General features: G+C 32.3%; 1 protein-coding gene across 9 annotated transcripts in view; it reads right to left on the minus strand.

Moving 5' to 3' along the window:
- LOC143080752 (dynein axonemal heavy chain 5-like) overlaps positions 1–15866 on the minus strand; it is a 158550-nt gene that overhangs the window by 28227 nt on the left and 114457 nt on the right. For all 9 annotated transcript variants that reach the window (XM_076256762.1, XM_076256760.1, XM_076256761.1 and 6 more), the window contains 9 exons: positions 10058–10236; positions 8622–8809; positions 7891–8085; positions 6831–7374; positions 6250–6491; positions 5674–5814; positions 1326–1572; positions 870–1147; positions 216–431 (listed from right to left, as the gene is read on the minus strand). In XM_076256762.1, coding sequence (XP_076112877.1) covers positions 216–431; positions 870–1147; positions 1326–1572; positions 5674–5814; positions 6250–6491; positions 6831–7374; positions 7891–8085; positions 8622–8809; positions 10058–10236 — 2230 coding nt within the window. The remainder of the gene's footprint in view (positions 1–215; positions 432–869; positions 1148–1325; positions 1573–5673; positions 5815–6249; positions 6492–6830; positions 7375–7890; positions 8086–8621; positions 8810–10057; positions 10237–15866) is intronic.

Genomic DNA, 15866 nt, shown 5'->3' on the forward strand with positions numbered 1-15866 from the left:
TAAGACAAGGATTCTTGTTTTCACTTTTTAATAAAATACCATTTTAAAACCCATTTTACCTTTATTAACACAATAAATAAGTAATTTTGGTTTATCATTGATTTTTTCAAAGTATGATAACTTTTTGTTTCTTTCGATCTCATTTTTTCAAGCAACTAAATTATGAATTTCAATTTCCTTAATTTACAAGACACAGGTAATAATAAATCCCCTACCTGTACATCAGCAATGTTTGTAAAGTCTCCGGGTTTGTCCAGATTGTAGAAACCATTCATTTCCATCAACTGTCGTACCACCTCGTTACCAACTTGATCTCCCCATTCGTTGATTACTGGCATGTTAATGTCGTCAATAAACACCGTCATCTTCTTACCAGCTGGAGGTCCATAGGTTGTACCCACTCTCTTCTCTACATAACTTTCAATGGTTCTCTAAAAAGGATTGCAGAAGAATATTTAAAACATTTTATAAAATTGTACATCTATATACATACAGATTTCTTTCAACATAATTCTCTGATGATGCATAGAATCTAGCATAACACTGGACTTATGAGAGAAATGTATGGGAAAGAAGCAGAGGAGAAATTTATAGATTTTGACAATTAGAATTCTCGTTAATATTTGGCTCACCTGAAACATATATGGGGTAGTAGCAAAAGAGAAATTGAGAGCTTTCTCTATATGGTATTCTGGATAATATTTGACTCACCTGAAACATTTATGGGGAAGTAGCAGAAGAGAAAATGAGAGCTTTCTCCATATGGTATTCTGGGTAATATTTGACTCACCTGAAACATATATGGGGTAGTAGCGGAAGAGAAATTTATAGATTTCACCAATTAGAATTCTTGGTAATATTTTACTCACCTGGAACATATATGGGGTAGTAGCAGAAGAGAAATTAAGAGCTTTCTCCATATGGTATTCTGGATTGTATTTGGCCATGTATCCATTAATCATGACAGTCTTGGCTGTTCCCTGTTCACCAATCAGTAACACAGCCTTTCCTTGTTTAGCAATCAGATCAACAAGGTATTCAGTTCTGACATTGTCCACCATGGGAACCAGAATAGAACTGTATTCTGGTGTTGAGTCTGAGGGGTAGATATACTCCTTAACATGTTTGTTCCAGTGACTCCAAGTACCTGCAAGTAAAAATTCACAAAAGGTAAAATCAGTTCAATTTTAACCTGCACATTTAAGATTTGCAGATGCAAACGCATAAATTTTCAGAACGTAGCTGAAATTTTTATTTACAAAGTGCTCTATTTGACCATTTGTTAAAAAATTAAATGAATTTGTCAGAATACATTTGACACCTACCATCACTATCTACCATGAAGTCAAACATGGTATCATCAGAATCAGGGGAAATAACTGGCAAGTCTAATGTGAAATCGTCATGATTACGTAGAAACTCCTCCATCTTATTTCTGTCATCCCATTCAAGGAAGGATCCAATGCACCACATACATGTAAACACATACAAACGCTCGGCATGCTTAGCGTTCAATGCTCCTGCATCCCTGTCGTCTTTACTTGGAATCAGTCCTTGTAACAGCTTTGTGGCCTAAAATCATATGAATGGATGGATGAGGTAATGTGAAGTAATTCGTTTATCTCCTTAGTAAAAATGTTCATTAAGAGAGCAGAGGCCCTTGAACTAGAACCTACTGTTTCACAAAAAATATTAAAATTTATCAAAAGAAGCTACTTGAACATTGTGTTCAAGACCCATTTGTGGCCTTTGGCCGTTTTCTGCTCTTTGGTGGGGTGGTTGTCTCTTAGACACATTCCCTCTTATTATTCTCAATTTTATTTTATACCAAAATTGAATTGTTGTCTCTTCGACATTTTACCCCTTTTTATTCTCAATTATATTTTATACCACAATTAGTCTATTATTAAAGGGAAACTTCGCAAAAAAATCAAAAATTGATATTATGTTCATTCTGTATAAAAATGCTCAAATTCATAGATATTAAAGTTTTATTCCGCTAGATAAGCGATCACCATCGATTTTAAATTTAGAGTATCAATTCTCTGCGATCCGCCATTTTGTCTTCTTTCCCGATAAATAAAAACGATATGTCTATAAACCACAAAGAAACAAAACTACAGTAACCGATGTAGTCGTAATTGCGTGTCGATATCTTGTCAATCGTACGGTTGTTTTATCCGACTAACTAACTTGATACGAAAAATATTCTTACTTTTTTTTAAATTACCATGGTCTGTTGTTTTTAAACTGTTGATATTGGAATTAGGTGAAAAGTCAAAGTTGAAATCATAAATAAGTGTTCCGTGAAAATTGTTTTCGAAAATCTAATTTGTTCATAATTTTTTAAAGTAATAAACAAATATATTTTGATCTTCCCTCATCTGATCACCAGCATGGCTAAAGGTATTACTTCCAAAGGTATTGTGAGGGGTGTGAGGTGACACGTCCAGGTATTCAAGCGATTTCCTGTCGGGCTTGCAAGTTCATGCATCGTTTCACTTCTGCAGGTATTGATCAGTGTACACGGCTGATAACTTATAACTTATAACTTTCCATTTTGAACTATCAGATGAATAATATACAACTCTGTCTTACTTGTCATTACTAAACTCATACGCTTGTTTATAAATAACATTTCTGGTGTAAAGAATATAATTCATAAACATATAAATAATACCCAAAAAATAAGATTTGATGAAATTAAAATCTATTTAAATATTTTTTCCAAGGGTGAATTTGGGAAAATGTAATATATAGTCATTGTCAATGGTGAAGGACAGATTGGAACAGACCAGAAATATTGATTTAAAAAAATGTACGCACTTGCCGCAATTTAAAATATATACATGTATACATTGAACATAAGAAAAAAACATATATTTTGAATAAATAGGGGTAAAAGTGTTGTAAATAGACTAGTCCATGTATGCCAACAGTATGTAATCATCAAATGTCGATAGACTATTGTATACCAGAAGAAGAAGAGAACCAATTTGATTTAAATACAGGTCGATGTATAACTTTTGCTTTGGTTCATTGAAGCTGTGGACCTAGTAAAATCACAGATTTATATTTCAATAAGATTGTTCTCGAACAAAGGAAGTAATTCGTCATCACAATTGTTATATATGCCACTGGACGAACACTAATTATCCCCAGGGAATGTGAATATTTTGCTGGGAAACTTTTGAGTATCAAAGTTTCAAATTAATTTCGAGATTCATTTTCTTTCTTGGTATTCAATAACAGAAAAAAGAATAAATTACTTGTTCGCTAAATAGGGGTATTCTTGTCAGATAAAAGACTTTTAGTTATATTTAAAAAATAGGGAAATATGACATTAAATTGGTTCTGTCTTTTTTTTAAACATCGTTAAAAAGATGTGTGTCTAAGGTGAACGCCACAAGAACCCTGTAATACTAGTATACGAGAGTATAGCATGTAAACATTCCTTCTCAATAATATGGTTGTATTGGAAATCTTTTCATACAGATTGACAACTCATTGTCCGATATGCATGTAATATTTGCCATATGACGCCCATAGTTCTTTCTACCATCATCATCTTATTCTGTGATATTGCTGTAAACATCGATGGTTCACACCCAAACAAAATGGGAGTAATGGACCTTCAGAGCTTCTCCGTGTTATACACTTGTGAAATATATAGACGAAATTTCTGTATTGAAATGAATCTACATCTCACAAACAGGATTTTCAAATAACGATTGTGAGTAATCACCTTACAAACCAATATAAACGTATGGCAAGATATAACCATGAAGGAATTTAGTTTTTGTCAGACGCAAGAACTCATCACTATATATATCATAAACGTATACGTATAAATATGCATACAGTTTCAAATATTAAGAACAAGCGGTCGATGTCGATAGTCTGTTTTCTAACTGTTCAGAGTTAGACATGTCACTTGTTCATTCTTGGAAGCCTTCATATTCCCCGTCTAACGATGGGAACTCTTTCTGATTGTGTTGACTATAAATGCTTGTATGGTAATTCTGTCTTTTATCTGTACAAGCGGTTGCATTTCCTCTCCTTTCCCAACAAACAAACGAACGAAACGCCACTAGTCTGATTTCTCTGGAGCTCATCCTCAATGGCTCTTATACGTCAGGAAACTTACATGTATACTAATAATGATTGTTTCAAGAACAACGATGTATGGACGAACTATTATAAATTCGTCAATATCAGTTATGCATGACTAAAATATAACTTTTATTACAACTACTGTATTACTTATTTGGATTAATGACGGCTATCATGTTCAACATTGCACAAATATTATCATAGAATTTTTAAAAAAATCCTCAAAAATCCTCAAAAGAAATAATGCCTTAGCTTAGATAATTGATAATTCTTTTCACAAAAAGTTCGTGTAAATGATTGTCAAATGAATTTAATTATGTAAGAATAAAATGTTAAAAAGAAACTAAAAAAAAATCATGCATGTTGTATGTTGTATTTTTTTGTCAATTAAAAACTTTAAAATTGCAATAGTTTTATTAGCATTTAAACACATGCAGCCAGATTTGAATACAAGTTAAGAAATTCCGGTAAAGTCAATGATATCAAACAGATGTACAATGGTATATCAAATTGGGTAATATTGCATTTAGTTTTTATAAAAGATTAAAACTACTATTTTTTGCTTCATATTTGAATCTTAACGCCAATTGCCGCTAAGAAAGTAATCAAAAATTGTTTCCTTTTATTTTTATACACTTTCGGAATTACGAATCTGAATTTTATTTTCAATTAATTTACACAATTTAATTATTGTATCTTTATTCTCATCGTGTATTAAATCTTAGTGTATTAACATCGTGACAGCATACTCTTTCTAAATCCTTTCTGTTTATCCTTTCCAAATAACAACATTTATACCTGTGTACGCTTGAACTCACACCTGCGGCTAAATAGCTACAAGGTAAACGAATTGACCTCAAGCCGAGAAATATACAGTGACCTTTACAAAATAATATACACACTCTGCTCACACATTAGTTGCATTGAAATGATTATCAAAACAATAACGGTAAATAGAACTGAAATATTTTCAGTTCAATATCAGTAAAAATGTTCAATAAATATTTTATGAAAAAAATCTCATCAATAATTAATTAAATTTATTCAAAAACATTTACTAGAGATAATTTTATAGGAGTTTAATTCAATCAATACAAAACGGTATATGCATATTCATTTTCGTTCATTCTTATATTGTGGTTAATAACTTCGACCATTCGTCAGCTGTGCGCTTTTAATCACGTATATTGTCGATAAGCTATAAGAGTTAAACAGATTTTATTTTTTCCCAGAATTCAATAAATCGGGCTAATACGTCACGACCCACTCGAGAATTCAACCAAAAAAGTTACAAATACTTGATTTTCTCCGTTATTAGAAGGAATATAAATTTAAAACTTTGCAAATGTGTTTTTTATGTTAAGATGAACATAATTAGATGATAAGTAAAAAATCGCGGAATTTCCATTTAAAAAACCTTACTACAATTATACTTAATCTTAGTTTATAGCATGCTTATAGTACATCTTAATTGATTAAATTTTTCAATTTCATTCATTGAAAACTTTAGCAGATGACAACTATTTGCTGCCATTTTGATATTACATTAACTACACCTACCTGTACGATGATGAAAGCCTCTAAAACATCCATTTTGAAAATAAAGGTTGTGGTAGCAAAGTTCAACAGATGATTAAATGATCTGTCAAACAGGTCCATGATGATGCTTTGTTCATTTATTGGTCTTAGGTTCAACCATCCCTGTAAACAAATTTTTGATTTGGTCAGATGACAGAATTCGGTGCATATCATTATATCTTTAAAATTAAATCTTCAAAAAATGGTACATTTCTATATCACAATAAATTGGTTCACGACAATCAAAATAAATGGATAGTAAAACAGAATTAATTCCTGGATTTCCATTTCTATCCATCCCAATATAATTCAAAGGCCTTCAATTTTATTTTTTTTTGTTATTGAGAAAAAACATGGTTTATATTCAATTTAGAAATCATCTAATCACAAAAATTTTAAAAAGTAAACTGGCAACCTGTTAAGGATTGAATGGTAAAACATAAAGATTATTTTCTAAACCAGTCATTTTGGCTCTGATATTTGATTCCCATCCCATGATATGGTGTTTTAACTCCCAATTCATTTGAATATCTTTTCAGTTTAATGATTGTGATATACCTGAAGGATTGGTCTCCAGTCCAGTCCTGAGTTACTCATGTACACCATACCGTTCCTGGACACAGTAGCTGGGGAAGCATTGTCTATGTTGTGAGGCTCAAAGATAATCTTACAGTTAGGGGCCATAGGAATTCTGTCACCATTAGCCAAGGTCAGAGTCTTGTTGTCATCCAATACAGAGTTCAAGTTCTCAATCCAGATAGCATCAACGGGACCGTCTAATACAAGCCAAATATGTTCTCCTGAAAGAATCATGATCATACTGTATAAAACGAACACACATTGCCTAATCTTCATGCTTAACAATTTCATAATTATTTTCTATAACTTTCATTTTCACATATATAAGTCTGAAGTCATTTTGTTTCCACTGATACCTGTAGAATACTTGACATTAAAAGCAGAATTTAACTAATTTTACATAGTTTTTGAAGTTCTGTTTACTATTCCTTTAAATCCTAATGAAAAACATAGATTTTGATGCAAAGTATCTATTTACTATGAATATTATATAAATTAAAATTTCAATATCACTGCAAATGAAATATAAAAACTATGACTTATTAGATCTGTTTACTAACCTTTCTTAGCTTTGTTAGTTCTCCTCCATAATGTAGAGAAGATACCGTCAGTCCAATCATTAGTGGCCACATCTAGACGTCCAAACATCTGAGGTGCTGTGATGGCTTTAGGATTCATTCTCATTTCCCTGTGAGGAGCCCCACAGTCAGTCATGGCCTTCATTAAAGTGTGGATACAGCATGTTTTACCAGCTCCACTAGGCCCAAGGGCCATCATACCGTGTCTTACACGCTGGGTCTCAAACAACTGAATCAATTTGAGAGTCCATGAGGGATGGTTCACTAATTTAGCTTCCTCAATCTGTTTGTTTATGGCAGCTTCTAGTTCTGGGTAACCTCCCTTGTCTAGTGAGATTCCAGGGAATAAATCATTGATCAGAGACAAAAAGAGAGGTTCATCCTGATCGATAAGTTTGGATAAGTTCATGTCACGTAATACTCTCATTACACAGGTAGATTCTGTTTCTTCTTTGTTGGCTCGTTTAACGGTACCAAGAGTTCTCAATACAGACAAGATGTTTCTCAAACCAAAATCATAATGCACCTGTAAAAAGACACTGAAAAATATGTTTATCATTCATTGTGAAAAAGAAGAATGATTTGAGCATCTTTTGTTCATTTGCATGAAATGCACACATAAGAATTTTATAAATAATATTAAGGAAAAGTAAATTCTAAATTTGTGAACAAAAATCTCAATAATTACTACTCACATTTAAATCATTGCTAATTATCTTCATAAATACTGTATAGAATACCCATTAATACATCTATTGTTTGTTGAAGATTTCAATATGTAAATCTATGCACTCAGAAACATGTGTAACCCTGCCACATTCTCAATGTGTCTGTACAAAGTCAGGCACCTGTAGTTAAGTGGTTGTCATTGGTTCATGTCTATTATATTTTATTTGTTTTGTTAAAATAAGGCTGTTAGTTTTCTCAATTCAATTGTTTCATATTCTTCATTTAATAACACCTGAATATTATTTGAAAATTTTGCAGGTAGAAAAAGTTTATGCAGTTGAAACCTGAAGGGAGGCAATAATAGTAAACATACCTGTTTTGTCAGTTGTTCTTCACAGAGTTTATACAGAGTGTAAAATTTTCTGGCCAAGACAATGTTTTCAATGAAACCAACACTAGCCAGCTTGACACGGATAATAATCTGTCTGTCTGGCACCATCATAGCAACAGTACGGAAATTCAACTTTAGATTCTCTGGCAATTCCTGTCGTCCAGCATAACCAGGGTTCTATCGAAAACAAATAAAACTTTGTATAAGCATTTATATTGTATTGAAGGTTAATAATTTGTTACATAGGACAAATAAAACTAAATAACAACCTTATACAACATGCCATTCTTAGAAACTAACTTTTTTATAGTGTTTTGGACTATGACATATTGTACAGACATGTGCCTTATTTTTAAGACATGATATCTTTTAAATAATGTGTAGTAGTGATGTAAACCAAATATTTCCTTTAATTTAAAAGAAGAGTTCTTATTCAACACAATTGCCTACAGATATACTTTATAAATTTAGGATTGTTGACAACTAAAAAACTTTAGGTCAGAAAAGTTTTGAACACTTTTTTTAAATGAAGGTCTTTTAACTCCTATCTCTTTTCTATGTGTAAAAAGTATTTGAGGCCTCCGATATGAGATTGAAAATTTGCAATTTTTATAGAACACAACAAACCTTTCTTTTAAAATAAGGAAAGTTGGAACAAAAAAAAAATTCAGTCAATCTTAAATCCCATAATCCTCGATAAACTTGACACTTACCATGGTTAAGAATATACCAAACTCTGGGTTCATGAGAACCAAGTCTCCATCAGTGAAGATAAACTGCTTCTTTCTCTCTTTCTTACAATTCAATACAATGGCGATCTGTTGGGCAGCCACAGACAATACAGGGAGTTCAATACGATTAAACTCATCAAAACAACCCCAGGATCCAGACTGGGCCAAACCTGACAAATACACAAATAGAAATCAGTAAAACATTATGATAAAACATTAATTAAACTATAGCATATCCTTTAACTCTTTTACTCCAGTAAAAAGTTCAAGAAGGTTTACTTTTAACAAAAATAATAACTGAAAACAGTTTTTTTTCAAACATCTAATTTGAGACTCAAGAACACAAAGCAGGGTTTCCGCTGGCGGTCGCCATTTTCGCAATTTGCGAAAAAATAATAATTGTGGCGATTAAAATTCGTCATTGGCGAAAGAATTTGGCGAAAGAAATATATATAACGATTTATTTTCAACCATTTTGTTTGTTTACTTATTTTGTGTTTCTCGGACTTTACCAGATCAGACAATACTCGGAATTCACCTTGAACTCGTTAAGGGATTTGACAGAAAATCAATAATCAGCTGATTGCATTTATAGCTATCGACATCAAAGGACTAATTAATAAAGGTGTTAATTGTATTATATGACAAAATGATATGGTTAAATGGCGACCGTCACATGTCACAAAAGGGATTTATTATTACAACTTTCCGACGCACGTGTTTGAAGCAAAATTTTGACGCTTCCTCTCAATCCTTCTTTTAATTATAGTCCAGAAAAAAAACTGTTGTTATGCCGAAAAAGGTTCAAAAGCAAGAAAGGTCTCTGATTTTGAACAGTATCATTTAACTTTGATATCGATATTTGATTCAAGTGGGTACTTAAAAGTCGTTTCAGTGACACACATGTTTCATGCAGAGTTTTACTTGTTTACGATGGTTTAGAAAAGAAAACTGTCGTTATAAAGAAATATATTCAAACGTTTTGCATGAGAGTAACCCTTCAATGTAATGACTACACCTTACACAAGGGATCAATTCCAAGTGATAAAATGTTTCGTTTTGTTGTAAAAACCTCTTCTTATTGAGGGGGGGGGGGGGGGGGGCTGGAAAAAAAGGAATATTTTAAAAGAAAAATATATGTGTGTTACTTGGCGAAAAAAATAATAAAGTGGCGAAAAAAAATATTGTTTTGGCGAAAGAGGTGGCGAAAAAAATAATTGACCCAGGGGAAACCCTGACACAAAGTGAGAATATTCTTCCCATCTCCTAAAAATAATTAAAAAAAATTATTTCCAACATATATCTTTGAAACTTTGGAAAGAAACACAGATTATTCTGGTGTGACCTTTCTGAACTGATTAAGTTTAAAGAAAAGTTACTTCCTTTCTTTGAAAAGCAGTTTACAATATAAATTTTACCTTTATAAATACGTCCTAATCCTCTGAAGTCCATCTGATCTGAACAGTTGAAGACGACAACATATTTTCCTAGACAACGTCCCATGTCTTTAACAGTCTCAGTCTTTCCTGTACCAGCAGGTCCAGCGGGAGCACCTCCCATAGACATACCCAAGGCCTGGGCTAAGGTGATGTAACATCTGAAATAACAATCATATGCATCTGTAGACAAATCTAAAAATAGTGCCAATAGCAGGTACTTCTCTAATAGATATAGTCAAGGTCTGAGACCAGGTAATGTGCAATATGAAAGCAAGCAATATGTTTGGCTAATAAAAAAAATTGAAAACAGTTCTAGTCTGTTGAAATCTATGCTCCAGTTCAAGGCTTCCAGCCGGACATTTCATATCTGATCCCGATTTTAATCCCTTAAGACTAAGTCACAATTATCGTAATCAGATGGCCATTCCAATGATAATGACATTAGATTAAAAAACGATTTTAAACTTTACTTTGTTTTGGATGTTTGGATGTAAACTGTTAAATTGGAAGTGCATCATTCAAAGTGTGCACTTCAGCGTGCTCATATCTGCCATAGACTCTTTATTTGTGCAAAATGACATGTCAAAAACTTCATTTTCGTTTTGAAAATCACGTTTTTCTAAAACCGGATGTTGACTTGACAATGGTAAAACATGGACCGTAAACGGATACGAAAAATCCGTGTACGTTTGCAAAGCATGACTGATTGAAGAAGCTCTTTCTACGTTATTTCTTCAACAAAATGCTTGAAATGAACGTTAAGATACAGGTATCAATGATAATTTTAGCATTTTGAAGAAATAAAGGATGCATAATTAAATTTCTCACCTTTGCACATGCGCACACGTGTTCTAGTTCATTCGACATAGTTCTGACGATTTTTCATTTAAACCTTTTAAATTTTTTTTTATCAAATCATGTAGATAAACTAATTTCTTATAATTTTAATGTTTTGGACTAAATCAATGAGCTACAAACCGCTGAAATGTAAGAAAATAATTGTGAATAGACCGATCAATTTATACGATGTCCGGTGTCATATGGTATTTTGAACCCCATGGTAAATTGACCCCGGGGTCAATATACCGCTATGGTAAATTGAACCCCCCCTGTATGGAAAATTGAACCCCCATGGTAAATTGAACCCCCCTGTTTTTTTCCATCCTAGATGAATATTAAAACATTTTACATTATTCTAAAGCTTATCATAGATTACAAAATCATTCATACAAGAAGGGGAGGTACATTTTCCATGCTTAATTAAAAGAAATATCTTTGCTTGGTATAAGTGCTCTGAAGTCTTTACCAACAAAATGTCATTCAAAATACTTATTGACACATTATAACTAGACCATATATGTAGCTTGAATGCTTTAATTATTTGTAATTATAACATATGTACATATATATATATAAGGGTAGTTTTGATTTTCCATGGTAAAAAAAGGGGGAGGGGGTCAAAATACCATGGCAAAGTAAAATTTAAAAAATATCTTTTCCAGCAAGTTAAATACATACAAACTACTGATTGGTGAATTCTAACTACATAAAAGAGTTAGAATTGCCAGATTTTTGGAAATTAAAGGCCTAGAGTAGGGGGTTCAGTATACCGCAGGGGGGTCAAAATACCATGGCAAAGTAAAATTTTCAAAATATCTTTTCCAGCAAGTTAAATACATACAAACTACTTATTTGTGTATTCTAACTACATAAAAGAGTTCGAATTGCCAGAATTTCTGAAATTAAAGGCCTAGAGTAGGGGGTTCAATATACTGCAGGGGGGTCAAAATACCATGGCAAAGTAAAACTTTCAAGATAACTTTTCCAGCAAGTTTAATACATACAAACTGCTTATTTGTGTATTCTAACTATATAAAAAAGTTAGAATTGCCAGATCTTTTTTAATTAAAGGTCTAGAGTAAGGGGTTCAATATACCGCAGGGGGTCAAAATACCATGGCAAAGTAAAATTTTCAAAATATCTTTTCCATCAAGTTTAATACATACATACTACTTGTTGGTGTATATTAACTACATATAAGAGTTAAAATTGCCAGAATTTTTTGAATTGTCTAGAGTAAGGGGTTCAATATATCGCAGGGGGTCAAAATACCATGGCAAAGTAAAATTTTAAAATTATCTTTTCCAGCAAGTTAAATACATACAAACTACTTATTGGTGTATTCTAACTACATAAAAGAGTAAGAATTGCCAGATTTTTGGAAATTAAAGGTCTAGAGTAGGGGGTACAATATACTGCATGGTGGTCAAAATACCATGGCAAAGTAAAATTTTAAAAATATCTTTTCCAACAAGTTTAATACATACAAACTACTTATTGGTGTATTCTAACTACATAAAAGAGTTAGAATTGCCAGAATTTTTTTAATTAAAGGTCTAGAGTAAGGGGTTCAATATACCATGGCAAAGTAAAATTTTCAAAATATCTTTTCCATCAAGTTTAATACATACAAACTACTTGTTGGTGTATATTAACTATATATAAGAGTTAAAATTGCCAGAATTTTTTTAATTAGAGGTCTAGAGTAAGGGGTTCAATATACCGCAGGGGGTCAAAATACCATGGCAAAGTAAAATTTTCAAAATATATTTTCCATCAAGTTTAATACATACATACTACTTGTTGGTGTATATTAACTACATATAAGAGTTAAAATTGCCAGAATTTTTTAAAATTGTCTAGAGTAAGGGGTTCAATATATCGCAGGGGGTCAAAATACCATGGCAAAGAAAAATTTTAAAATTATCTTTTCCAGCAAGTTAAATACATACAAACTACTTATTGGTGAAATCTAACTACATAAAAGAGTTAGAATTGCCAGATTTTTGGAAATTATAGGTCTAGAGTAGGGGGTTCAATATACCACAAGGGGGGGGGGGGTCAAAATACCATGGCAAAGTTAGATTTTCAAAATATCTTTTCCAGCAAGTTAAATACATACAAACTACTTATTGGTGTATTCTTACTACATAAAAGAGTAAGAATTGCCTGATTTTTGGAAATTAAAGGTCTAGAGTAGGGGGTACAATATACTGCATGGTGGTCAAAATACCATGGCAAAGTAAAATTTTCAAAATATCTTTTCCAACAAGTTTAATACATACAAACTACTTATTGATGTAATCTTACTACATAAAAGAGTTAGAATTGCCAGAATTTCTGAAATTAAAGGCCTAGAGTAAGGGGTTCAATATACCGCAGGGGGGTCAAAATACAATGGCAAAGTAAAATTTTCAAAATATCTTTTCCAGTATATTAAATACATACAAACTACTTATTGGATATTATAACAATGTTAAAAGTTAGAATTGGTAGAATTTAAAAAAAATTAAGGTCTATGGTAGGAGGGGGTCAAAATACCATGGCAAAGTAAAATGTTCAAAACATCTTTTCCATCATGTTCAATACATACAAACTACTTATTGGAGTATTATTACTATATTAAGGAGTTAAAAAAGCTTGAATTTTTGAAATTTTAAGTAGTTTGTATGTATTTAATATACTAGAAAAAGATATTTTGAAAATTTTACTTAGCCATGGTATTTTGACCCCCCTGCTGTATATTGAACCCCCTTCTATAGACCTTGATTTTCAAAAATTCAAGCTATTCTAACTCCTTAACAAACATCGTAGTTGTAATACTCCAATAAGTAGTTTGTATGTATTTAATACACTGGAAAAGATATTTTGAAAATTTTACTCAACCATGGTATTTTGACCCCCCTGTGGTATATCGAACCCCTACTATAGACCTTGATTTTCAAACATTCAAGCTATTCTAACTCCTTAACATAGTTATAATACTCCAATTAGTAGTTTGTATGTATTTAATATACTGGAAAAGATATTTTGAAAATTTTACTTAGCCATGGTATTTTGACCCCCCTGCGGTATATTGAACCCCCTACTATAGACCTTGAATTTCAAAAATTCAACCTATTCTAAATCCTTAACATAGTTATATTACTCCAATAAGTAGTTTGTATATATTTAATATACTGGAAAAGATATTTTGAACATTTTACTTAGCCATGGTATTTTGACCCCCCTGCGGTATATTGAACCCCCTTCTATAGACCTTGATTTTCAAACATTCAAGCTATTCTAACTCCTTAACATAGTTATAATACTCCAATTAGTAGTTTGTATGTATTTAATATACTGGAAAAGATATTTTGAAAATTTTACTTAGCCATGGTATTTTGACTCCCCTGTGGTATATTGAACCCCCTTGTATAGACCTTGAATTAAAAAAAATCAAGCTATTCTAACTCCTTAACAAAGTCACAATACTCCAGTAAGTAGTTTGTATATATTTAATATACTGAAAAAGATATTTTGAAAAGTTTACTAGCCATGGTATTTTGACACCCCTGCGGTATATTGAACCCCCTACTATAGACCTTGAATTTCAAAAATTCAAGCTATTCTAACTCCATAACATAGTTATAATACTCCAATAAGTAGTTTTTATATATTTGATATACTGGAAAAGATATTTTGAAAATTTTACTTAGCCATGGTATTTTGACACCCCTGCGGTATATTGAACCCCCTACTATAGACCTTGAATTTCATAAACTCAAGCTATTCTAACTTCATAACATAGTTATAATACTCCAATAAGTAGTTTGTATGTATTTAATATACTGGAAAAGATATTTTGAAAATTTTGCTTCGCCATGGTATTTTGACCCCCCTACGGTATATTGAACCCCCTACTATAGACCTTGAATTTCAAAAATTCAAGCTATTCTAAATCCTTAACATAGTTGTATTACTCCAATAAGTAGTTTGTATGTATTTAATAAACTGGAAAAGATATTTTGAAAATTTTACTTAGCCATGGTATTTTGACCCCACTGCGGTATATTGAACCCCCTACTATAGACCTTGAATTTCAAAAATTCAAGCTATTCTAACTCCTTAACATAGTTATAATACTCCAATAAGTAGTTTGTATGTATTTAATATACTGGAAAATATATTTTGAAAATTTTACTTAGCCATGGTATTTTGAACCCCCTGTGGTATATTGAACCCCTTACTATAGACCTTGAATTTCAAAAATTCAAGCTATTCTTACTCCTTAACCCTTACCATGCGGAATTGTTTTTAGAAAATGTCTAATTTTCGTTTATTTGCAAAAATATGCAAATCATATGCAAATGAGCTTAGCCCTGTTGCTGTAGCATATTGAATTCTTTAAATCTAATATAGGTGATCACGGGGTGGGGTGGTCGGGGTGAGGAGGCGGAATTTTTTTGGCGGGAATTTGCCCCAAAGAGGGTCATTAGATGCAAAAAGCGTCAATTTTGCCGATTTTTCACCCCTTCTCTTGACCCAGAAGACCCAGGGTTGCTGGTTAAGGTATCCAGCTGTAGCCTGCGTGTAGAGTGGACCCTAGTGAACAAATTGACCCCAACAGTTGTTAGATCGGAGTGAATCTGATCTTGATTCATCAGTCTACAGAAGGTCATTTGGACCCAAAATACCGAATTTCACGATTTTTACCGATTTTGGACTTCGAATGGACCCAAAACCGGAAGTAGTTGTTTCCTATGCGTATTTCAATAATAATAATGATCAGTAGTTATATGGCCGTGAGTTTGCACTATCTTTGCCAGTTTTATGCCTCTGAACTTCTTGTGTAAGATACAGATGTGAAGCCTACCCCTCCAGAAAACCGAGTTTTAGGCAATTTCAATTTTCCAAGTCCGTATTTGTGCTCAAAATGCTACTTATACATGAGAAACGTGAATATGGA

Source organism: Mytilus galloprovincialis, chromosome 6 (assembly GCF_965363235.1).
Source record: "Mytilus galloprovincialis chromosome 6, xbMytGall1.hap1.1, whole genome shotgun sequence".
NCBI lineage: Eukaryota > Metazoa > Mollusca > Bivalvia > Mytilida > Mytilidae > Mytilus > Mytilus galloprovincialis.